General features: G+C 42.1%; 1 protein-coding gene across 2 annotated transcripts in view; it reads left to right on the forward strand.

The window, feature by feature from the left end:
* Positions 1–21,988, forward strand: part of PHKB (phosphorylase kinase regulatory subunit beta) — a 180,146-nt gene that overhangs the window by 73,806 nt on the left and 84,352 nt on the right. For both annotated transcript variants that reach the window (XM_080936981.1, XM_080936982.1), the window contains exons 8-13: positions 2,828–2,891; positions 9,120–9,215; positions 10,266–10,463; positions 13,751–13,808; positions 14,770–14,847; positions 16,491–16,649. In XM_080936981.1, the coding sequence (XP_080793107.1) occupies positions 2,828–2,891; positions 9,120–9,215; positions 10,266–10,463; positions 13,751–13,808; positions 14,770–14,847; positions 16,491–16,649 (653 nt within the window). The remainder of the gene's footprint in view (positions 1–2,827; positions 2,892–9,119; positions 9,216–10,265; positions 10,464–13,750; positions 13,809–14,769; positions 14,848–16,490; positions 16,650–21,988) is intronic.

A 21,988-nucleotide genomic window follows, 5' to 3' on the forward strand; every position in this document is an offset into this window, starting at 1 on the left:
AAATCATCTCATCATTTTATTATTTTTCTGGGTACTCCTCCCCCATGCCTTGAATTTCACTGATTTCTGTTCTTGTGTTAATTTTTTTTCCGGTGAAGGCTTAATTAAGGTAAAGGCTTAGATAATTGATTTTACTCTCTTCTAAATATATGCTATAAAATTTCTCTCCTAATTTTGCTTTAGTTTTTCCAGACACATTTTGACACGTCACACATTGATTCTGTCCACCATTTCCCTGTCTCACTGGAGGAGTCCCCTGTGACTCCTGTAATTACAGGGAAGGGAGCCTCATGTGGATCATGAGAGAATAGACAATGACAGTTGTTTTTCTGCTGCCAGTTTCACTTTCAGTATATTTTTGACACAACATGCTGTGACTTAAATTATTTTACATGTTTGAGGGTTCCATTTATGATCAGGGTATGGTCTGTGTTGGTGCATCTTAGCACACACTTTTAGAAGATTCATATTTTGGGCCAGTGTGATGACTTCAGTGGGTAAAGAGGCTGCCCTTGAAAGCAGAACAATCTGAATTGATCCCCAGAACTCACATGAAGGCGTATAGAGAAACAACTTGAAAGTTGTCCTCTGGCTTCCACACATGTACCAGCACACACACACACACACACACACACACACACACACACACACACTATACACAAGTGCAAACAACATTGGTAAGTATTATAAAATAAAACGTTAAAATGTTTGTGTGTTTTACCTATTGTATAGATCATTCTAAAAGCCAGCTCCCATTAGCGATGGCATTAGTTAAATGGCATGTTTTCGTCTTTATTTTTTAAAATGCATTATTTGCGTTGGCCTAGAGTAGAGTGACTAGTGCAATGCAGTACCCATGAAGGCAGGGGACAACTCCGTTTAGTTGGTTGTCTCCTGCTTTTCCATGGGTTCTGGGGACTGTCTGACTTGGGTAGCAGGCACCTTTCCCCATAACAATTTAGGCTACAGTGTCTTGTCCTCATTGTCCTTGCCTCTGCTGCTGTGTACTTCAGGGCAGGCAGCCATGGGCCCTCAGGCGGGTCTTCTGGCAGCAGACACTTTTCGGTGCTACTTTGGCACTCTGCTTGTGTTTTCAGCTCACCTGTAGCTGTCAATCTATACGGCAAAGAAGGAAACCGAGGGAGACCATTACAGTTGTTGTTCCTAGTGCTCTGAAGATGATGGCCTGTCTGCCTTCTCTTTTTATTTTTGACCCTTAATACATTTGTTTTATGTGTAATATCTGAGATGTTTAGTTATATGTAATGAGAACAAGGAATACCATCCCCATTTCACTCTCCCAGGCACATAGACTTTAAAGTGTCTTACTATTTATTACCCTATAGTAAACTACTGAGAACAGTTTGTATAAACTTGTAAAAATGTTGATGGGGCAGTAATTAATAGCTTAGTGTGGTGGTTCTCATTTATTTTTCATTCGTTCAGTCTCTGATGGGTCCTGATGGAGTCCAGGGCTTTATGCATGGTCAGAAGCTTCCCACCACTGAGCTTGTTGGGTTAATTTTTCCTCGGAGAAATATGAATAAACACCTGTTCACCCAGACAGGGCCCTGACAGCAGCAAGGGAACAGCTGCATCCATGTTTAACCTTCTATACTTACAAGAGCAAAGCCAAAGGGCTCTTAGAGCCACATGGGTGAGCGCAGTAGCTGCATCACCAGACCATTCCACCCCAGTGTAGACGATGACGTCAGCGTTGCATAGTTGGCTCTTCTCAGCCCCCTTCACCCCAACTTCTACACTCCATACTCGAGCACCTCCACAAACCACATACAGTCGATGAGAACAAGGTCTGGGAGGGTGGCTGGAATTTCAAATGAGGGTCCAACGACCCTCTTCCTCCCTTTCTGAGGAAACGGCTGTATCCTCGTGAACATGCTGTGATTAAGATAGTAACTGCCATGCTGTACCCTGAGGGCGGTGTCCTACAACCAAGCTGCACATTCATTCTGAAATTTAACATTCACGCTCACGTGTTTATTGAGACCTCCTCCCAGAGAAGAGTCAGAACTGGCTTTCCTACCTGTTCCTGGTGCTGCTGCTGCTGTGGGCCGGCACCAGAGACTTACTGACGTGAGGACTGTTGAGTGTCCGCGATAGCAATGTGTACATTGGGCTGCGTAGACATTACTGACGTGCAGTGGGTAAGAAGAGCTGGACATGAGAGCTTCAGTTAGGGCAGACACGGAGTGATCCGAGCAAGGATGACAGGTCACTCTGCTTGGAGCACATGGCGCAGAGCGTTGTATTTTTACTGAAATAAGTCATTTTCAGCACTGCTGTATGCAGCATCTAAGAGGCCAAAGGAGTGGGACACTCACAGAAATAACACTCATTTTATTACAGAGAATCTAGCCCAAATTGAGAGATAGGGTGCTCAGGAATGCTGTGAACATAAAGTAATGCCAATTTTATTGGATCCTGAAAAGACCAGATTTGAGTGGCTACACTAAATTACATTCTGTAGCAAGTATATGACACGCAAAATCTGCTTTAAGGCTCCAAATTGGCACCAGAAAAGCCTGTTTCATTGATCTGAGTAATTATGCCCAAGCAGGCAGCGACTGCACAGGGCCCACCCCAAGCTTCTTCTCCAGTTCATGAACAGAAATAAAACTGCTCCAGTCACCATGGAATCCAGGCCAAGGTGAGCCTAGAAATAGTTTGCCTCGGTGATTAGTATGAAAAATGAAGTCAAACTAATGGAATGTAGGGATGGCACTTTTCTCCTGTGTAGACTGTTATCAATGTTCATAAAGAAACTTGCCCATTGGATGTCACTACTAATGTCTTCCCTTCTCTCTAGCTCTGTTGGCTTAGCAAAAGCAGCCTTAGAAGCGATTAATGGATTTAACCTCTTTGGAAACCAGGTAATTAAAAAAAAAAAAAAAAAACAACAACTAATTATTTGCATGTCTAAGTAATTTTACTATCTGTTATCAAAGTAATTTCCTAAAAATCCGTGACTACCTGAACCCATTGTGGCAGCCCATGCTTGAGCAAGTTTGCTTGGCAATGATTAACCCCTTGAAGTCCGCCTTTCACTTGGTGGTGGTGGGGTCCTGATAAGTTTTTCTGCGGTGACCAAACTAGTTCAGTCAGTCAACAGGGTCTTCAGTGAGGGAGTGGGGATTGAAAAGGATAAAACAGTTAACCAAAATTATAACATGACTCTATTCCACACTGAGGCTGAAGCAGGCTTAGTTCTCTCCAGCCTGCTTTTATATCATTCTAGGTACATTCAAAAAACCTGGTCAGTTCTTAGTTCAAAGACAAAGTCATCAAGTGAAGTAGTGAAGGAGAAGACCACATAAGGTAGTAATTAAGTAAAGAGACCACATAAGGTAGTGATTAAGTAAAGCAGAAAGCAAAGAGAACACAAAAGGTAGTAATTCAGCAAAGTAGTAAACAAAGCCCCATGGTTATTATTTCTAATATTCTTATTTGAGCCTCCTTCCTTGCCCGAGCCCAGAGACAAATGCCAAATTTCTAAAAGTGGTACCTAAAGCTCTCAATGTTGTGGTTGTTGGGTAACCTCTCTATTCACATTTGTGATGGTTCCTGGCATTGTGCCCCATGTAGTTTCCCTGTCAGTGCTCATGCTGGTTCAAGTTTCTTCATTCCATGCAGAGAGGGAATTTTTGTAATGTCTGTAGTAAGGATGGGAAGTTGTGGGCATAGTAAAGCTTGCTCGCTTGCTCTCTCTCTCTTTCTCTCTCTCTCTCTCTCTCTCTCTCTCTCTCTCTCTCTCTCTCTCTCTCTCTCTCTCTCTCTCCCTCTCTCTCTCTCCCTCCCCCTCCCTCCCTCCCTCCCTCCCTTCCTCCCTCCCCCCACTCTTCCCTCCCTCTCTCCTCCCCCCCACTCTCTGCCCCCCTCCCTTCTTCCCTCACTCTCTCCTCCCCCCCCCACTCTCTGCCCCCCTCCTGGATAAATTGAAGCCCAGAAAAATTGCCCTTACAGAATCTAAGAGCTGACAGTGGATGCAGTTGTTGGAAGATAATGATAAGAGAAAGCTCAGTATTCTGGGCCAAGAACTGGACTTGTTTTCTTCAGGAATGTTTGAAGGTTTCTGAAATGGCAGAGCAATGTGACATTGTATGTGATTGTAGTTAACAGCTGGTTACTGGTGTTCTTAGTCGTAGAGGTATGGTGTAGGGACGGTGGGCTTCGCCAAAACCGTAAGAAGAGGAAGCCCAATAAGGAAGTTAACAAATTGGGGTGGATTGTACTTCTTTAGCTTTTCTCAAGAAGGCTGCCAGGCATCCTGAATTAAACAGAGGGTTTAATATCACACCAGTCTGGAATAGATAGATCTCCCTAGGTTTAATATAGCAACAGCTTGGAAAGGTTAGCTCTTCCTAGGCTGCAAAGGAGAAAACTGTGTGGGGCTGACGGACTAGGTCTACTGTGACCTCTGGTCGTGATTGGCTTGGTCTTTGTCGTGGTGTTGCTTCTTCTGAAGTACTGGAGGCCATGGCTGCAGTTTAGCACCTAACCCTTCTTCTCCATGCACACTTCCTAGAGCATCCTCACTGTCTACTGTGGCTGCTGTCCCTGCTAGTTGTCAAAGATTTACTTTTCTGGAATCTGACTTGCCTAACCATTTGAATCTTAGGTATAAATGTTCTGCCAATGTTATTTCTTAAGAGTGTTTTTTCTTTTCTTTTTACACTCAAGATTTTATTCCCTTCCCAGTCCACCCTCCTACTGTTCCATATCCCGTACCTCCTCTCCGACTGCCCCCAGCCCCCAGTCTACACAAGGATGTCCCCACCCCACCCCACCAGACCTCTCTACTCCGTTGGGCCTCCAGTCTCTTGAGGGTTAGGTACATTATCTCTGACTGAACCCAGACCGGAGAGTCCTCTGCTGTATATGTGCTGGGCCCTCATATCAGCTGGTGTCTGCTGCCTGGTTGGTGATCCAGTGTCTTAGAGATCTCAGGGGTCCAGGTTGAGGGCGCTGGTCCTTCTATAGGGTTGCCCTCCTCCTCAGCATCTTCCAGCTTTCCCCTAATTCAACCACAGGGTCAGCAGCTTCTGTCCATTGGTTGGGTGCAAATATCTGCATTGTTGGGCTTTTTGGAGGGCAGTCATCATAGGTCCCTTTTGGTGAGCGCTCCAAGGCCTCAGAAATGGTGTCAGGCCTTAGAGCCTCCCCTTGAGCTAGATCTCCTTTTGGGCCTTTCCCTGGACCTTTTTTTCCCCACAGGCTCTTCTCCATTTCCATCTCTGCAGTTTTTTTTTTTTTTTTTTTTTTTTTTTTTTTTTTTTTTTTTTTTCTGACAGGAACAGTTATGGGTCAGAGGTTTTGACTGTGGGTTGGCAACCCCATCCCTCACTTGATGCCCTGTCTTTCTGCTGAAGGTGGGCTCTACAAGTTCCCTCTCCCCACTGTAGGGCATTACATCTAGCTCCCACCCCCTTGAGTACTGAGGGTCTCTTATCTCCCAGGACTCTGGTACATTTTGGAGGGTCCTCCCAGCATCCTGTCTTCCATTCTTTCTGTTGGCTCTCTCAGGGCTTCAGTCCTTTTCCTCCACCCAATACAAGATACATGTACCTTAGACTCAGGAATTCTGGGAGCAGTCATTCATGGCACATGAGCACCTTCCTGGCCTAGTATAAAGGACGATGTTTAGAGTGTAGAGTTATCCCCTTAGAGTTTTAGTGCTCAGAATTCTAATGTGCAGCCAAGAGCATAGCTATTTTTTAACATAACTGTGTGCTAAATGTTACTAAATAGGCAGTTCATTTATTGGTAGAATACATGAAAGAAATTTGTTTCTTTTTTCCTTTAGCCACACAGTAGTAATGGGAATAGGTATGGAAAAAGAACTGACAGTCACAAATGCCTATTCAGATGAGATACAACCTACAACCAACCAACCAACCAATGAGCAAGCCAACCAGCTGATGTACCAAATGTTCCATGAAAAAGAAACAGAAACAGAAACTGTCAGGTCAACAATATATCTTACTGGCTAAGACCAGTGTGATCTCTTACTCAGGGTTGTCTTTTCAGCAGTTGCATGGTAAAGAGAGAAGGAGTCCGATGTCATAAATTGGACTCGTTGATTGGTGTGATCTCCTGGGTGTGCTGTCTGGGAAGGACTCCCCAGTTAATGCCCTGCACACTTGGAACTGTCTGACTGGCTAGAGCTCTCCATGCTGGTTTTCTGGAGCACAGGCCTGGGCGTGGTGGAAGGCACCTGAGCGCCTGTCTCGCTCAGCTGTTGTACTCCATTCTGGATCACTGGGTGATCTTGGTTGGTTTTGGTTTGCTTTTTTATTTCCCATACGTGTGTCAGGAATACTCTGACTGCTACGGGGACAGCACAGGGCTCGTCACACCTGTCTTACTACCATGCTGTGCTCATGAGAATGAGGCTGCACTAATGCACTTCCTACAGTCCTCTGACTAGTCAGTTTCCTGAAGAACCACAGCTTTTGTTTCTACTGTACACGTCTGTCAGTTTCACGCCACCCTCAGTGTATCCGGGTCAGCCTCTTCTCAGTTCACCAAACCTTCATTCTCATGTTCAGACTTACAGTTCACCTCCTCGGCAGCTCCTGCAGTTCCTGCTGTCACTGTCCTGGGAAGTGCTGCAGCTGCTCCGCTTGCTCCTTTCTTGGGGTCTTTATGGATCCCACCCGGGCTTGTTTACTTTTCCATACCTTCTGCTATCCTTTTAATTGCTTTGTATGTTCTACTTCTCTTCAACTGTTTCTCTCCTAGGAACGAGTCTATCCAATTTTTCCCTCATTCTTTTCCTTGATGGCTTGATGACTGATGTAGCTTCTAATCTGCCATCTTTATAAGAAGCCCCTGTTTTCCTCCAAATTCATTTAGCACAGGACCAGCCAGGGAAGCTACCTTTCTAAGAACATCTGTCAAAGCTGTGCATAGCGTGTGAGAGCTCCTAGCGGCATCACAAGGTCAGAGGACACTGTGGGGGTGTCTACACACTCTCCAAGGCATAGAGCTTGCCCAAGATATAATAGCACTAACGACAGATGTGCCAACACCAGCTCCAACTGTTAACAGGCTGTGGGTAGAGTCAGCATATTATACAGAGTTGTGGTTTTAGAAAGTGGAAGATAAAAGTCAGTCTGGGGACTGAAGAGATGGCTGATGGTGAGGAGCTCTTCCAGAGGTCCTGGGTTCTGTTCCCAGCACCCACATGGCAGCTTACAACCATCTACATCTCCAGTCATAAGAGATTTGGCATCCTATTCTGGGTTCTGTGGGTACCAGGCACCCTTGTGAGGCACAGACATATATGTAAGTAAAACACTTATAAAATAAATATCAAACAGCCAAAGTTAATAGGCTCTCTCAAGTAATTCCTATGAGAGTCCTTTTCTTCCTTTACCTGTAATTGTGGAAGGCAAGGGACTGACAACTTCACTGAGGTCAGAGTCTGTAATTGGTGAAGACAGACTGCTCATGTTCTGCAAAGTGTTCAGAACAAAGCAGACGTCTGCCTTTCTTTGAAATCTGCAGGCCTAAAAGTGCATTCAATCAGGTTCAAAGAAGATTTCAAGCAGGTGATAATTCTGTGTGGGCTTTCCTCAGTGATGTTAAAGACTTGCTTCTAAATGAATAATAGCTGTCTGAGTCCTTGTATGGTTTTAAGTTTTCGGTTTGTTCCCCTCCTGGAAGCCTGAGCTATAATGCCTGTAGCATGGCACATGCTTTTATAGAGAGGAAAGTGTTCTTCTACCCCAGTGGTAGGAGGAACGTACCTTATGAAATTATTTTCAGTTAGGCTTACATCGTAAAGGCCGGCAGCTGAAAATTGGGGTCTCAATGAATGCTTGAGGAGACTAAGTTAGTTTTTTCTGGACATAAATTGTAGTATTTATTATCACAGGATGGAGAGAGTTGCCAAATTTGCCTTTTTAGTTACAAATTATCTTTTTATATATTATATATTACATATTTTGAAGGTGCAATTTCAGACAGTTATTGGTCTTCAGACACATTATAGTTCCTGTCCTCTTGCGTATTCACAGGCCCCCAACCCACGTATTTTCCTGCCATTTTTTCCTAACAGCCTGTTTGCTGCTGTTCCACCAGAATCCAGGCTCTAGTTTTCATCTCCCCCTTCCCAGCTGTCCTGGACTTAGTGCCACTGTCCATTTGGGCCAGCTGTGAGGTTCTCCTACATTACTGCACACTTCACATCTGGGTCAGCTGTGTGCTCTGGAGCAGTATTCAAAAACATTCTTGTTTTTCCTCACAGCGAAGAACGTTGTGCTCTGATTGGGAAGATACTCTGGGGTGCTCTCAGCAGTCAGCAGAAATATAGGGGTCCCAGGACTCCCTGTTTCACCCCAGTATAACCACCGAGAGAGCGTCACTCATTCCCTGTTACCAAGTTACTTGCTAGAGTTAAAGACTTGTTAAAGGTGGTGTTTTGAATGAGGAATCATTACTAGATAATGTTAATGAAGAATTATTCTAGATAATTATTCAACCCAATTCTAGGTTGCTACCTAAATTTGTTTAGTTTTATCATGTAATTAAAAGTATTTAGAAGGGTTTACAACTGAGATTTATGAATCAGAATTGTTCTTTGCTTTATCTCATACTAGCTAAACTATTTCTTCATCATAATGGGTGTAATTTATTAACATCTAATGAAATAAAAATGATTTATAAGAAAAGAGGAAAATATAAAAATTATATCTAATGATTATAAGCTTGTTTCAAGAAATTCAGAAAATACTGAAAGCATAAAGAAAGAAAAGTAAGGTGCTAGCGAGATGGCTCAGTGGTCAAGAGCACTGGCTGCTCTTCCAGAGAATTCAGGTCCAATTCTCAGCAGCCACATAGAGGCTCACAACTGTCTTTACCTCCAGTTCCAGGGGATCTGATGGCCTCTTCTGGCCTCCATGAACACCAGGTATGCATATGGTACACAAACACAAATCCATTTATGTATAAAATAAATAATTAGTGAAAATTAAGGTCTTTAATAATCTCTTACACATGGTATTGAGTGATAGAAAGTTTCCGGATTGTCTTGTCTCACAGTAAGAGTGCCACATGGCTTACAGTTCTCTGAAATGTGTTTCTTTTTCCATTTCCAGGGCTGTTCTTGGTCAGTTATATTTGTGGATCTCGATGCTCACAATCGCAACAGGCAGACGCTGTGTTCACTGTTACCCAGAGAGTCACGCTCTCATGTGAGATGATGCTACGGCAAACTGAGAGAATTTCTCGTTTACAGTTTTTATTTTGTTTTGCCCACCCTTCAAGAAAGTACACTGCAGTGTGCAGTTCTTGCAGAATCAAAAGACGTGATATAGATATGCCTCGTCCTCTAGTCTCTACGGTTCAAGCAGGAACTAAACAGTCGCAGGCAAAGCTGTCCAGTCCTTTAAGCCTTTTGTTAGACAACAGAAAAATGGACATTATTTCTCTTTCAGAGATATTAGCAAAACAAAGGGAACATTGTTTTTAAAATGAAATGAAGGCTTAGAAAAATCCCTTTAACCTAGGCACAGAAGCGGAGCATATCTGACTGTCCTTTGCTTTGTCTGGGTCACTTGTGTGTATTAGTATACCAGACTACACATTTTCCCATTGTCTATGGCTTTGTCCTTCGGGAACTACCCAAATAGAATACTTAGCTCTTCTATATGAGCCATGCCACATTGTAGTGAATACAAAACCAATAAAAAAGCATTATTTGTTTTTTAATGATGATCTGTCCATTTATTCTACTACTTAAATCTTTAGTAACATCCTGACATGTTTCCACATATTTTAGTGAATATGACTTTTTGCTTTTAGAAACTAGAATAGTGTTTTTCTGTGAACAAGCATGTTTCCAATCAATAAACAAATTTCTATAATATAAATTCTAATTGCTTCTGCAATATAAATTCCAATGGGTAGTAATTACTCAGCTATTGGGCCTTTTGTTTTCTCCTTTTCATTATTATGGGCAAATTGCTCTGTTAACTAAGTTGTGGCAGTAAGTATTAATTTTTTACATTGTGTTTAGCTATAATTATAAGTTCCAGCCAGATATTAAAGTTTGAAAATTCCATTAATTTTAATGAGTAAAGTGTTACCTATTTTATCAGGTTTACAAAGCACACCGTAGGAACATCCATGTTCAGATCCTCGTCTGCTGATAAGCTTTTCGGCTTTAATTTAACATGAATTTGTTTGAACTGTGGGTCGCAGCACTACAGACATTTACAGTCTTCTTGTTGTGACGACCCCAGAACACAGATGCTGCCCTGCTCCCGTGCATCAGTTACCCTGCATTTGCCTTGGATGATGAAGCTCTATTCAGCCAGACACTTGATAAAGTGATAAGAAAATTAAAGGGAAAATATGGATTTAAGCGTTTCTTGCGAGATGGATACAGAACGCCATTGGAAGATCCCAACAGACGCTATTATAAACCAGCAGAGATTAAGGTACCACACACTTGTCTGTTCTGGTAGCACATGCCAGCGGCAGCAAGTGCCCACCCAGGAGAGGAGACTGACTTCTTGATTTCAGATCCTGCTCCACCTGTCTGTGTTAATATTACATATGACCAAAAATAATAGCTCCTATACCATGAGCTTCTTCTGGAGATTGACTGCTATTATATATCATGTTTAGAACTGTTCCTGACAGATAGTAACAGATCGATAAGTATTAGTTCTTCTTACCACAGTGGCCACATAGATTCATTGGTTAAACAATATTTTTAGCATTTTTAGTCTTTTGCCTATTTCCCTGACATGGTTTTGTTTCTATTTGTCATCTGTGTTTATGTTTTTAAGCAAATTATCTCATAAAAACCAATATCCTGAGCTGGAGATAGTGGTTCCTGCATTTAATGCCAGCACTTAGGCTCAGGGGCAGAGGCACACAGAACTCGGTGAGTTTGAGATCAGCCAGGTCTGTAGTGATTTCCAGGCCAGCTAGGGCTATACAGGGAGACCCTACCACAAAACAAAAATACCTGTGGTCCTTCAGCCACCGAGGAATGCTAGAGAAAGCCACAGACTGCACGCATGCCATCCAAACTCTACTATGTCCTTTGTTGGTCAGTGCCTGTCACTGTTCTTGCTTCTCAGTTCTGTGCGATCCTGTAGGAACTTCCCCTACAAACAACCCTAGACACAGGTTCTCAGCTCTCTGCCCTGTTCCTACTGTCAACCTTTTGTTTCTGTGTGGTGGCCTCCACTGCACCTTTCCCTTTCAGTGACATGTACTCCTGTGTCACCTCATGGAGCATGCTGCCTCTCTTTCTTGAAATATTCTATATGGAGAAATTTATAGATATAAACATACACGTGTATATCTCTGTGTATATGTACATTCTGTGTTTTGTTGCTCATTTTTAGGGAATCCCACTAAGTGTTTTCTTCTCCGACAGGACATGAGTCTCTGTTCTTCTCTACTTCTGCCCTCCCTCCCTTCTGCCTTTCACAGCTTATTTTTTTCCCTTGTCCTAAGCATATTGGAGCCCATTACTAAAGATGTGAGTGAGACCCTCACTCCTGTTCAGCACCCGTCTTCTGTCTGGAGCGTGACCCTGAACAGCATGTCTGTCTTCTGTGTGTAGACCCAGTGTCCTGCTTGCATTTTGTCTGGTTCATAGCCCAGGGATACCATCCACGAAGGCAGGGAAAGCATGTCTTTATGGCAGCTAACATCTCTCACAGCATGAACTATGTGTATCTCATGGGCAGTCAAGCTGGAAGCCAAAGCTCTCTGCGTCATTCTTCTCTGACCTCCAGTGCCTTGCTCTGTCAGCTGCCAGCCCAGCCTTACCTCAGAGAGGTCTCACAAGCTTTCAAAATAGCAACACTGACAGGGAACACCTTGTTGTCGCCTCCTGCAGGCTCTGGGCTGGTTTCAGGCAGTTTCAGTGGCTGGGTTAGAGTGAATGCTTTGCTCACGTTATTTTGCTGAATCTCTTGGTGTCTGTGTGTATTAACTGTGTTATCTCTTTTTGGAGCATTCTGTTTCCAGTGACCACATTTTCCCCTCCACCTCTACTCTGTCAGTCTCCGTCTCCTTCCAGTCTGTGATCATCCTCCCTGTGCTTCCCTTCCGGCCAAGCTCTCGTTGCTATGGCAGCTAGCAATAAGCTCTATCCCTGACTCGCAGCACCTTTAGTGCCTCTGTGTGTGTGCCCCTGTGCTGCCCGAGCATCTTCAGTTCAGTTGGCCTGCATGTAGCTCCTCTCCTCTGCCTAGGCCCATAGCTGACTCACTCTAGGCATTTCCTCACCACGTCAGCATCTTTTCTTTGAGCATTCTGCTGGTGTGTGTATGTGCACACCTGTGTGCCTGTGTGTGTGTGTGTGTGTGTGTATGTGTGTGTGTGTGTGTGTGTGTGTGTGTGTGGTTTGCATGTGTACACACATGACACACTCAGACGAGTGTACCATGGTGAACCTATGGAGATCAGAGGACAGCCTCCTTCCACCATGTGGTTTCCAGAGGTGAAACCTAACAGCAAGTGTCAATCTCTCCCACAGAACCATCTTGCCAGCCCTAACCACTTAACCACCTTTTCATCATTCACAAAGGTGACTGACAAATCCCCTTTAGAAATCCTATTTCTTTTCTCTCCTTTCTGCATTATTCCTTGGCTTAACCTAGTAGTGGATAACACGGGGGAATTTTTGGCACCCAACTTGACACTGGACAGGATCTGTAGATTTCACATTCTCTCTACAGTTGGCATCAGGTTAGTGGAGGCTGGGTACGGTCCAGCATACTATATGTTGTACATGCGTTACTTTGCCCCAATTGAGACACACGGGTCTGGCCTGTCATATTTTTCTTTTTCTTTTTGAATTGTTCTCATGGCTTTGCGTTGATTTCCTTATTTCTTGCTCCATGACTCCTAAGTAGTGCTAACTGCCCAGCCTGGGAATCAGTGTAAGAAAGACTGATCCTCGGCGTCCCCTGGTTCACTGACCTCCAAGCCTCCTGGTCATGCAGGTCTTGAGCATCTTCCTGCCTACCTGCCAGGCTTCAGCTTTTCCTGCTTCTGCCTGTGCATTCTAGAATTAGTGAGTTGTGGTAGCTCCTTTAACATGCTTCGTCCCCAGGAGTCCCATCTCTACTCTTTGTCCACATTGTTTTAGCTGCTTTCTCCGCATTTATATAACCCATGCTTGATGCCCAAGACAGATGACATGCTTCTTAACCCATGTTCCTGATGCCCCACGTCTGGGTGATAGGCACTGTGTAGTGGTTATTTATTCATTTCCCAGCCTCCCCCCTGGGCTGTGAGCCTCTTGGAGCAAAATGTCTAACTTTTGTCTCTAGTATTCTGTCTGGCTCAGAGGTTTTAAACTTATGGGTCATGATCCCTTTGGGGGCCATATTATCAAACATTCTGAATATTGACATTGCAATTCATAATAGTAGCAAAGTTACAGTTATGAAGTAACAGTGAAATAATGTTGTGATTGGATGTCACCACAACATGAGGAACTGTGTTAAAGAGTTACAGCATTAGGAAGTTTGAGAACCACTTCTCTAGTTAGTACTGGGTGTTAGTGAGCTCTTACTACATACTCCTTTAGTGACTGCTGGTTAATGAGCTTTAGAATAAAAGATCTGAAAAGTACATAAAGAACAATTGGTTTCAAGATGAATTTACGACTGCAAATAAATCCCTTGCGTATAACCTAAAGTGTAGTTGTGAAAGTTTGTTAATAGAATTCTTAATGCTTTGCTTTCTCTTTTAGCTGTTTGATGGCATTGAATGTGAATTTCCCATATTCTTCCTCTACATGATGATCGATGGTAAGTGAACTTCTTCCTAGGATTTAAGGTGCAGACGAGTGGCTTAAAGACAAGCTGAGGGCTGGGCAGTTGGCACCATTGGTGAAGCGCTTGCCGTGCAAGCGTGAGAGCCTGTGTCTGATTGCCAGTGCCTGCCTGGAAAGCACCTGGCTGTACTCTCAGCGCTGGGGCAGACATAGGTGGGTCCTTGAAAGCCACTAGTCAACCAGATGAGCCAGATGAGTGAGCTCCAGGCTCCGCTCAGACACCCTGTTTCAGAGTGTGGGAGAGGGGTTAAGGAAGACACTGGTGTCAATCTCCGCCTTCCACACACATGCACATTCACCTGATTGTTCACATGATCGTGCACACACACAAACACACTATATAAGAATATGAAAATAGCTGAAATAAATTATTTCATTCACTGAGCAAAAAAATGAGACTTCAGTGATGGTAACAACTCTATTTTTATGTTGTTCTGCTTTTTGAGTGAATGTCAAATCTTTATAGAACTTTTAAAAATATCATGTGTATATGAGTACAGGGGCACACATACCACAGCACAGGATTGCAAGTCAGAGGACAACCTTAGATTTCTGACCTTATCTTCCATGTGCTTAAAGAATTTTTTAAACCACTTAGAAGTCATTAATATTGATGCCAGTATCCTGCTCATACTTATAAAGAAAAGCTTATCATAGAAGTTATGAATTCTGTGATCATGATGTTGACTATGCCATTTATGCTTAAGTAGAGTGAAATTTCAATTAATTCAATATTTAATTCTAGATGCTGTTTGACTTTGAAAATCAATTGCTATATAAATGTCATACATATTTGCATTCCTCTTTAGTTTTATGTTTTCATTTACATAAACTTTGGCACAATAATTTTTAAAGGGCTTAGTTCTTTATAAGGGAAAAATCTTTGTCTGGTTATTAAGCACACCCAGTGTTGGGTTTTGCATTTTCCTTTTTAGGTGTTTTTAGAGGAAATCTTGAACAAGTCAAGGAATATCAGGACCTATTGGCACCCTTGCTTCACCAGACCACAGAAGGTACAGTTCTTTTATCAAGAATTCTTTGCACCAGTGTTTCCTTGTTCGTTTGAAATGTGTGTATGAGCCCTTCATAAGATTCATCTAAATTAGGTGGAAAATAAATGAGACCTCAGTTGAAACTAGAATAATCTCTATTAATGTAGTTTAACAAATGTGATTTACAAAAGCAGTTCAGTAGGCATGACAGGGGTGGTCATAGCTGTAGTGATACTGAGGTAGTCTGTACATGGACAGAATTGTGATGTTTATGGTATAGTTCCATTACTGTGTAGCATTCCAGTACTATAAAGCACTTAGTTTCTAGTCAAGTCATCAAAATTGTGTGGCTAAGTGGGTGTTTTAGTTAGAGTTTCTACTGCTTTAATGAAACACCACAACCAAAAAGCAAGTTGGGGAAGAAAAGATTTATTTGACTTATACTTCCATATTGCTATTCGTCATCAAAAGAAGTCAGGACAGGAACTCAAGCAGAGCAGAAAACTGAAGGCAGGAGCTCATGCTGAGGCCACAGAGGGATGGATCACTTCCCTAGCTTGCTCTGCTGGCTTTCTTATAGACTATAGGACCACCATCTCAGGCACAGAGCAACAGACTGGGCCCTTTCTCATCACTATCAAGGAAATACCTTGCAGTCAGATCTTATGGAGCCATTTTCTAAATTGAGGTTGCCTTTTTTTCAGATAACTCTAGTTTGGGTGTCTAGTTGGGATAAAACCAGCCAACACAGTGAATGAAGCTGCAGACTTTCAGAGGGCGGCCTGGAAAGACTTTTCTTAGCTAAAGGAAGGAGCATTGACTGGGCATTCTTGAATCCTCTTTGGAGATGTATCTCAGGCTTTCAGCAGTATATGTTGACGTTTGCCCTTGTACTGAGATGTCACTCTTGGACGGTGGGTTTAATGTTTTAGAAAGAGTCAAAATGCCAAGTCTCAGGAGTAAGGATATATTGGTTTAAAGCACCAGCAGGACCCATAAAAAAGCCTAATTGTAGAATACCCAAAGGAATTCAAGGACAGTAGTCTAGATATCTCTGGGGTTTGGAAATACTAATAGAATTACAGTCTCATGAGAATACTTTTGAAAACTGAATGTAATGTAAATTTTGATGCACTAGTCAAAACATACATAAAGTCTTATAGACATAACGCATGAACTGTCATTCACAACACTGGGCCCCATTCCTGTTGTACATGAGGTTTGTGACTCTCTCTATCTCTCCCCCACTCTGTGTGTGTGTGGGGGGGGGTGTATGAATGTACATGCAGGATTCCAGGAGTACCTCAATTAAATACTTCATGTTTTGTTTTACCCTTTCAGTGCTTGTGATGTTAAAAGCTGTGATATCTTTACTGACAAAGAATGAAAGAGAGACCTATGTTGTTTTGCTGTTAGAGGAGATATACATAGCTTCCTAAAGTCTCATATACTATTGGATTCATTCTAAAGTCAGGAAAGTCTTCTCCATATTTTTTCTAACAGTATCTGAGAGGATCAGACTGTCACACTTTCCTGTAGCTCAGTGGATCTGCTCCTCTAAAGCCACCTCTGTGCCCGCTGTCCTGTCCTCATGGACTCTTCAAGGTGAAATTTGGGAAGAACACTGCTTTGTTGTAATTTTGTTTTGTTTTGTTTAACTCTAGGATATCCTGTTGTACCAAAGTACTATTACGTGCCGGCTGACTTTGTAGAATATGAAAAAAGAAACCCTGGTAGTCAGAAGCGGTTTCCTAGTAACTGTGGCCGTGATGGGAAATTGTTTCTTTGGGGACAAGCTCTTTATATCATTGCAAAGCTCCTAGGTAAGTGGAGAAGATTGGGAACCGATTTCCTTTCTCTGTTATCAAGTTGTTAGGAATAAATATATCTTGGGTGATGTTTTCCCTTTGGGTGGAATTGGATTTGGGCAGAACTTCACACTGTTAGTTCTCTGGTGAGCTTCTTGATTAGAGCTGTAACAATGGTGTCCCACAGATACAGTATATGAGATACAGAAAGTAAAGCACGTTATGACTGTGTGTGACTGTGTCTGTGTTCACCTTGGAGCTTCTAGCAGAAGGCTTTGAAAGCTGTAGTTGCTTTTGTGTGATACAAGAAGATTTCTGACTTACTCTAACAGGCATGTTTGAACATTGCTTCAGTAAACCATATGGTCATTGAAAGTTTGCTTTTTCTCCAGCAAATATGTTGGTAATTTTCTTTCTAGTGTCTTAATCAAACTGTTTATTATAATTATTTGAATAATAGTTTTTAGCTATTTCTACAACTGAATCAGAATATTTATGAGCAAATTTAACAAAGACCAAAGACTTACTTTGCATCTTCCTATCGTATACTTCTATAAATGTCTAGTATTAATAACATTTTTATCAAAAGGCTGTCATTTTAGAGTCAGAATCCATGCATGACAGATTATGAACCAAGTTTACTAAAGACTAAATGTCTCACTATATAAAATACTATTGTCTTTGTCGTTTTGAGGATTTATACTTGAGCGTATGTTTGTGTGGAAGAGGGGTCATCTTGTTTTCATCATCCATGAGGGAAGAAGACTTCAGAGGCCAGATCCCAGGAATTCAGTTTGAGGTTTTCCTACACAGGAAGAACCAGGGAAAGAACTCAGGCTGATGCTCTTTCCTGTTCTCTTCTCTTCTGAACGTTTTCCAAGTCTCGTGTGCATTTAACCTGACTAAGAGCTTGTAGGGACGTTTGCTCTCATTAAAGAGGAGCAAGGCTTTTGTTTTGTTTTGTCTCAGCAAATATTATTCATACAGGTGTTTGTTTCAGGTTTGTGGAAAAGACAGACTGTTGGTGGCTGGAATGCTCTTGTCTGTCTAATTTGTGTAAATAGAAAGGTTTTGAGACTTTGTGTTCATTAAACACATTTAGTCTAGGAGCAGTTAATTGAGGTAAACGCAAGAACTTTGTTGCAACTATAAGCTTCTTTGTACCTGGAGACTGTAAAGGATGGGATGAAACTGTTTCTGAGATTCTGGCTCTGAAAACTGACTCCTAGAATCTGAGACTTAAAGCCATAAACCGTTTTCTTCCTAGTGTCCAGTAAATATGCAGGTTGGCATTGCTGCAGCTGGAAAGGTAACCTTGCAAAGGCCCTGGGGAAAACTGGCGGACCAGGAAGTCGAATTGGCTGAACTCCCCGTGGCCTTTACGAAAGAGGAAGTTAAGAACGATCTCCCACTCTCCCTCAGTAGGAAAACCATGTTCATTCTCACTCCAAATCAAAGTGCTGAATGTTTGCAGGTTGTTAGCATAGGTAGCATTTCCCTGTTAACGGGAAAGTAAAAATCATGCTTCCATTTCTATTCAGTGGCCAAAACAAGCAAGCAATGCTCTGAGCTGCCTTAAAAGAAGACTCTTTTTTTCCTACCAAAGTTCTACAATGTGTTAGCATGCAGGGGGCACATTTCATCAAGCCATATGCTGATTTTCATCTGGGAAGAGAAAAGGCCGTGTTGTAACCCGCCACACTGGCCTAGCCACATCTTCTTGCTCCGTGTGTAGGGTGAGCATTTACAGAATGGGTTATTGAGCTGCTGTCCTGAATTGCTTATAACTCTCCAAATGTTCATGGGTAGTCATCCGATTCTAGATACCACATCTACTAATAAAGTTGTATTTATTCATTAAAGGACCTCAGTTTCATATCTTCACAGTGACATAGGCAATTAACCGTTAGTATTTTTACATGAGAATAATAGCAAAGTGAATCTAAAATGCTCTGACTTTCACTAATTCAGATCAGTTTTTATCCTACTGAAATCTACTGAGGATGCTATACTGTGTGTATCCCTAAGTAAATGTTATGAGCAGAACTATGTGCCTTTTATTGTAATGATCAAGAAAGATAATATATACGCTGTTTTCTGAATTCACGGTTTTCTGAAAATTATTCATTTTTTTTACAATATATTCTTTTTCTTAGAAAATGAACCTTCAGAAAGTCAGAGTTTCTATTTAATGAGTAAATTATAAATATGTATTTTAAATCACATGGTAGATTTTCAAATCTATTTGACCTGTCACCTGTAATGATTGCAGTTCTTGTTTAAACTGGAAACTTGTACACTAATCAGTTGTGATTGTTCTATAGGATACAGAGCACTTGTAAGGCAGCTAGCTAATGATGTAATGGTTCTATAAGGCTTTTTCACATTTTCTTAGTTTTAGATAAGCCTTGTCCTGGTAGTTTTATTTATTCTTTGATAGCTTCATACAATATATAATTTATTTTATCATTTACTCCCATTACTTTCTATTCTTCCCTCCCACACTGTTTAGTCTTCTAGGTAAGTCGTCTTCTTCTCAACAAGTCCAGCTACTTTCATGACTTCGTTCTGAGTTTAGTCATGGTTGTTAGCATGATTCTGGGCTTGTTTCCTGATGCACGGGAACTTTAGAGAGGTTATATCACTCAAGAAAAATGCCTGCCTCTTCCCTGTAATTATTAATTACCAATTACCCCTAGTGGTCCCCCTTATTCCCAGCCATATAGAAGTGTTGATAGGTCTAACCTCATACTCAGTCTTGAGCAGGTTTTCTGGGTGTATCCACAGCTCATGTGGGTTCTTGAGTGCAATGGCCCTATCATTTCCAAATGACATTTAAGATACTCTTCACTATCCTCCAGCTCTTTTTGTTCCCTCTTCTATTCGCCCTGAGCACTGAGGTAGCAGGTGGGAGAATGGCAGAGATGTCCGTTTTATGACTGACTGGCTATAGGTCACTGTTTTAACCATTGCCCACTGCCGAAAGCAGCTTTGCTGAGAAAGGCTGGACGCACACTAGTCTGTGGGTGTCCATGTGGGTGTCCATATCAACATTAAGAAGAAGGCACTGGCAGCATGTCCATTTTCCAAGACAACCATGGTAGTAGGTTCTCTCCAGCTGTCTTAATTATTTTATTGTGAGCTTTAGTCTAAGTAAGAGTTTATTGCTTTTTAGATAGAGTTTCTCTGTGTAGCCATGGCTAGCCCAGAATTCACTATATAGACTAGGCTAGCCTGAAACTCCAAGATCCTGCCTGCCTTTGCCCCTAGTGCTAGGTTGAAGGTGTGTGCCACCATGTCCAGCTCCAAAATTAGTTTTTAATCAAACTTTAGTCTTAAGGGTCATATTCAGTCACCATGACAAATAAAAGAAGGTCTTTAGGACTCAGTCCCATGGTTGCAGTGTTTGTCACTGGATACAAGTTCATGTTTGCACATTTTCAGGTCTACCCCCTAGAATAGCTGGATCCAAAGTATATTTAAGATTACCAAGAATGTGACACAGCCTTGAAGAATTTTTAGTTTTTCTGTCATGGCTGTTTCATCCAAAAACTGCACATTTTCACCCCCCAAACCTTCTTGCCAAAACATCTATATTATTTGGATTTGTTTATTATGGGGAACTATCCCCACGCAATAGCTTTTCTTTTGCTTTTAAGAAGTAAGTTTTAGTGTGTGCTCCTTCCAAGTGTTTCTATGTGGTATCATTTCTTCAACTGTAAATACCTTGGGGCACCTCATGATCTCAACCTCTGCTCTAAGGCTGCTCATTCCTCCACCACACAGGGTGCTTGAAGGAAGCCCCATTTGTGGGCTCTTGACCAGGTTTATAATACTAGGCATGAATTCTGCCTTAAAAATCAGGCCACACATTAAGTCAGCAAGCTCTTTGTTACCCCCAATATAGCCATGCCTCTGTTTCCCTAAATACAGCTTACCTGGCAGGTTGGTAGTGTAAACACAGGTAACATTGGGTAAGCCTGGTGATGAAGTTTCACCGATCTAGTACACCTCTCAGTACTACCAAAGCTTGTCAGAAGGGAGGAAGTTCTCAGGTCAGTTTCAACTTGTTTTTTCTGTTAAACAATATATTTGGTATCATTCATAATAAATAGGGTCTTTAGTGATAGTAATAGGTGTCTTTATTAATTTCCAGGTCTGGTGGGCAGCTGATAGCAATGGCAATGGCCCATGGGAGCCTCTGACTAATTCATACAACGTACACCTTTCTATGCTGTGTTCCTCCCATATGTTCAAATCATGTATGTTCTATTGCTTGCCCTCCTATGGTCTCTTCCCCTCCACTCTCCCTTGCCCCTTCTGACTTCCTGGCCTCTACAGACACTCCATATTGAACACACAAGTCTGAAAACTCACAGCTAGGTTCTGCATATGAAAGAACATGCAGCGTTTGTCTTTCTGGGCCTGGGTCACTTACTCAGCAGAATCTCTAGTTCCATCCATTCTCCTACAAATTTCATTTTTTATAGTTGAATAAAATTTTACACATTTTCACTGTGCATTCACGAGTTGTTGGGCATCTTGGTTGATTTTTTTAAGAGCTATTTCGAATAGAACAACATGGAATGTGGATGAGCGAGTATCTGTAGTGTTCAGAGTCCTTTGGATATACGTCCAGGAGTGGTACAGATGTCATATGGTATTTCTCACTTTTTAAGAATCCCACACTGATTTCTGTAGTGGTTGTTCCAGTTTACACTCCTACAAACATTGTATGGGATTGTTCTTCCTACATCCTGGCCAGCATTTGCTTTTTATCTTCTTAATGGTGGCCATTCTAACTGGGGTGTTTGCAAGGCTGCAGTTCCCTGACACGTGCAGAAGGCATTATGCGCAGATTGTTATACTGAAGAGTGGTTTTCTTGAAACTGAAACATTTTATTTAATTGCTATCTAGAGCTAGAAATTTTTCATTAAAATTATGATTTTCATTCTATTGGTCATTTTGGTAATTTCGCTGACCAAATACCTTATGAGAAGCACCTTTGAGGGAGAGATTTACTTTGGCTCAGTCACTGCCTGTCCATCTTTGTGGGAGTAGCACAGTGCTGCAGGAGCTTGAAGCTGCATGCCTACAGGACAGTGGACATGGTGACAGAAAGAGATGCGTGCTGTCTCAGCTGGCTTTCTCCTTTTCCCACCTTATTCAGTATGGGACAGTCGCCTAGGGGATGGTGCCACCCACACTCAGGATAGGTCTCCCTCCACATTAGCCCGCTCTGGAAATGCCCTCACAGTCAATAGTATACTTCAGCCTTCTCACCGTTTCTTAATCTTATCAAGTGGACAATGAAAAGTAACTATTATGAATCTCAAGTGTATTCATTAGCAAA

Source organism: Micromys minutus (genome assembly GCF_963924665.1).
Source record: "Micromys minutus genome assembly, chromosome: 24".
NCBI classification, from domain to species: domain Eukaryota; kingdom Metazoa; phylum Chordata; class Mammalia; order Rodentia; family Muridae; genus Micromys; species Micromys minutus.